The 3,365-nt window shown below is 37.9% G+C and overlaps 1 protein-coding gene across 1 annotated transcript in view; it reads right to left on the bottom strand.

Moving 5' to 3' along the window:
• Nucleotides 1-743: 743 nt before the first annotated feature.
• The window catches only part of DNER (delta/notch-like EGF repeat containing), a gene marked incomplete at its 5' end in the record, with an annotated part of 55,050 nt that continues 52,428 nt past the window's right edge, over nt 744-3,365 (bottom strand). The window contains 2 exons of the mRNA XM_009870881.1: nt 744-1,837; nt 3,073-3,319. Of these exons, the coding sequence (XP_009869183.1) occupies nt 1,726-1,837; nt 3,073-3,319 (359 nt within the window). The remainder of the gene's footprint in view (nt 1,838-3,072; nt 3,320-3,365) is intronic.

Raw genomic sequence — 3,365 nt, 5'->3', positions numbered from 1 at the left:
AAATTAAAAGTAACATACCAGATGCACTCTGCCCACCTAAATGAGACAGTACAACCAGTGGCAACATTTTTATCTTTACAATTTCTAACTACCTTTTTCTTCAGTGTCTGATGTGAAGTGTGGAAATGCCAGTGGTTGCATGGAAAGGGAAGGAATGTCTGAGACAATGGCTGTCCTCATACAGAGTGGATCTTTTTTTACATCTTTATTTTCTGTCTTGAAACATTATTCATGTGAAATACGAGGACTGTGGATGCATTCCAAGATTTCCCAACAAAAAGAGGGCAACCAGGGCTTAGCCTGTGCTGCGACAGCTCTGGCTGGACGCAGCAGCAGAATCTGTGGGGAGCTACAGCACCGTGTCTGTGTGCCAGGCAGCCCTGGCCTCCCCAGTGGCAGCCCCTCTGAAACACCAGTCAGATCAAGCCCGTTCACAGAAACAGGCTGTTGTGTGGCAAAAACCTTACACTTGCTATAATTGAGAGCCCAGGTTTGCAGTTAGATCCACTCAGGAACAGGCTGTGGTGCATGTGGCCTGGACTTCAGGACCACATCTTCACTCTGGTGCTGTATTTTTCCCACTCTTGAGAGATTACCTTGAAAATAAAGCCCATTTTTTTCCTTTTCAAATTAACAGCTGAAACGTCTTCTTCTGGCATTATTTATAGCATATTACAGGCTCATATCCTTTCAAATGTATAGACAACACTGCATTTTCAAATGAATAAAACCAGAGAAACAGCTGCAATCTTCACTTGATAACATTTATTCAGTATCTTCTGAAATAAGCAAGAATTTTACGAAGCCCATAAGCAATCAATTACAGCCACAAAACCCTCATACTGATCCTAAATAAGAAGCACTATGAGAAATACACAATATTTCATGAAACAATACTGTACATCAACAACCTTTAGGAAACAAGCAACTGATATCATATGCTTAGTTTACTCACTATATAAAAAACTTTAACCTTTAAAGAAAAATATAGATTCAGTCCAATTGTAGGATCCAATTCCATGTCCACTGAAATCAATGGAAGTTCTCTCACTGATTTCAATGTTTAAAGGATCATGCCCTTACTTTGCCTCAAGAGGCACTTTAATTATTATACAAGGCCTAGCCTGAATACTATTACAAAAATGTCAAACATCAACTCAAGAGTATGTTTCAGCAACTTTCAGGAAATAATGGAGAAATAGGTTATCTATCCATGCATGGAATAAGGCAAAAGCTAATTCATTCGGATTAGGAATAATAATTTTTACTAGTTTCTTCTTCACAACACAAACATTTTAGACTTTTTTAATTAATAGATATATTATTTATCATATTATGCTTCACATTTTTCCTACCTCTACTGAGAAAGCTGGCACTGACATGTCATAAAGAACTCCTCATTAATTATTGTTTTCTGTTCTGTAACAACCGCAGGAAAATCATCTGGGTTTAGTAATAGTGTCTACCAAGAAAAAAGCACACACTATCATAAGCCTATAGTTTATAGAGCTCAAGGTCCATTAAAATGTAATTCTTGAAGTTCACAAATTCCATTTTAAAATACTTTTCCAAACTAAAAGCTGCAGAAAATTGGTTCTTAAATATTCTACAGAAAATTCTGAAGCATCTAATGGTTTAAATTACTTATGCTTTCTTCTTAAAAATATTTAGATTATGTTAGTAGCCCATCTTTTTGAAAAATAATCAAAAAAAAGATACACTAGTTTACAAATCTTTTGTCTTAATCAGTGTAACCAAAGGTTTGTCATCTGGGCTGTAATCTTCGTAAGCAATGGGGGTTGCATCATACATTGCAGGTCGGGATTTCTTGCCAAACCTGTAAACAAAAGAAAGTTATTTGTGACAAACAGAAGTACAAACGAGTTAATACCAACAACCCACTGGGTTATGGTATGCAGTCAGAAACAACCTAGTTCTAAATTGTATTGCAACATGCCAGAAGCACAGAAGTATAAATATCTGAACTGTGAGAAACATGCATCAAACAAAAAAAGAAAATCTTTTTGCAAACAAGAAACACATTCCCGATGAAAGGCTCCAGCAATTCTGCTGTGGAATTCAGCAGTATGAGAACATGGGAAGACTGTGGAACTGACACAGTTTCAGCGAGGTCAGAATTTTACTTTAGAGCCTGCTAACAACCAACATTAAGGCCAGGTCATACATATTTACAAAAGTAAAAAATTGACAACTATGTGACATTTGCATTTGGAAACGCAATAGTTGTGCCCTGAATTGAGTTACAAGCTATAGACAAAGCATTTAAAAAATGAACTTGAAGTCTTTGCTCACCTGATGTCCACCTGAGAAGCACATTTAAATTATCAATGTGCTGCATGCTATTTGCAACACTGGCAAAACTAATGGCAGGCAGACTTTTGGAACACAACATAAACACACTGATATAGCAAAGGTTTACAAGCAACAGAATCACATCCTGAGCGAGCTCCTCTGGGGCAACCAACGCTGCAGAGAACCAGGTGGCAGCTGTCTGTGCAGAGACCCGCTGCAGCCCCAGTGCTGGCACACCCAGAACCCCTTTAGGTGCCATGGCACCGGGTGGTGAGCCTATCACTCTTCAGTTAAAAGTCAAAAAACTACCATCTCTAAGAAAACAGGTAAGAAAGATTCTATTTTCAAGGTAAACACAAGTGCAAAAATGAGTGATTTGAAGACAGTCTTACTAAATAATCTGGTAAATTAGTCACAAAAATCTGTGTGCTTTTGCCATCTAATCAGATTACTTGTGTGTATCAGAGTATTTACATCCGAAACAGAAGATCTTACAGGCTAAGAACTCTGCATCTGTCCCTCTTCAACAGTTTACAACACATAAAATCTGGAAAATTCCTTTTATATTCAAGGAGTTGTGCTGGATTATCACACTTCAGATGAGAACAGAATAGGGATCCAGAAAGAACAATGAGCAATGCTGGTGATTTTGTCTTTTCAAAGCAGCATTCTCTGTTAGCAATGGTTAAATGCAGTACACATGTACTAAAATTATGTATTGCAACATATTTCTTCTGAATTACCATTCTCAGAACAAACCTGGCATGTCGGATAGATGCAATTGCGCTACTAAATTCGCTGTCAATGCTTCTACAGTTGTAAAATTCTTCATAGGCTGGCCTGGAAGAACCTTGATATTCAATGCGGCTGATGCGACAAATTCCCACAATCAGGATGATCAGCATCAGGACAAACGCTACGCAGAGAGCCCCAATTATGATGTAGAGGGAGTGACGAGGCATATTTGTTAGACTCTCTGCCATATGCCCAGACTTCCACTGCAGATCTGCTGATGTGAAATAAAAGCTTATTAATTAGTAATTTGTATCCTT

Source organism: Apaloderma vittatum, unplaced genomic scaffold, assembly GCF_000703405.1.
Source record: "Apaloderma vittatum isolate BGI_N311 unplaced genomic scaffold, ASM70340v1 scaffold20170, whole genome shotgun sequence".
Taxonomy (NCBI): domain Eukaryota; kingdom Metazoa; phylum Chordata; class Aves; order Trogoniformes; family Trogonidae; genus Apaloderma; species Apaloderma vittatum.
The sequence above is the reverse complement of the archived record's forward strand: the minus strand, read 5'-3'. Positions and strand labels throughout refer to the sequence as shown.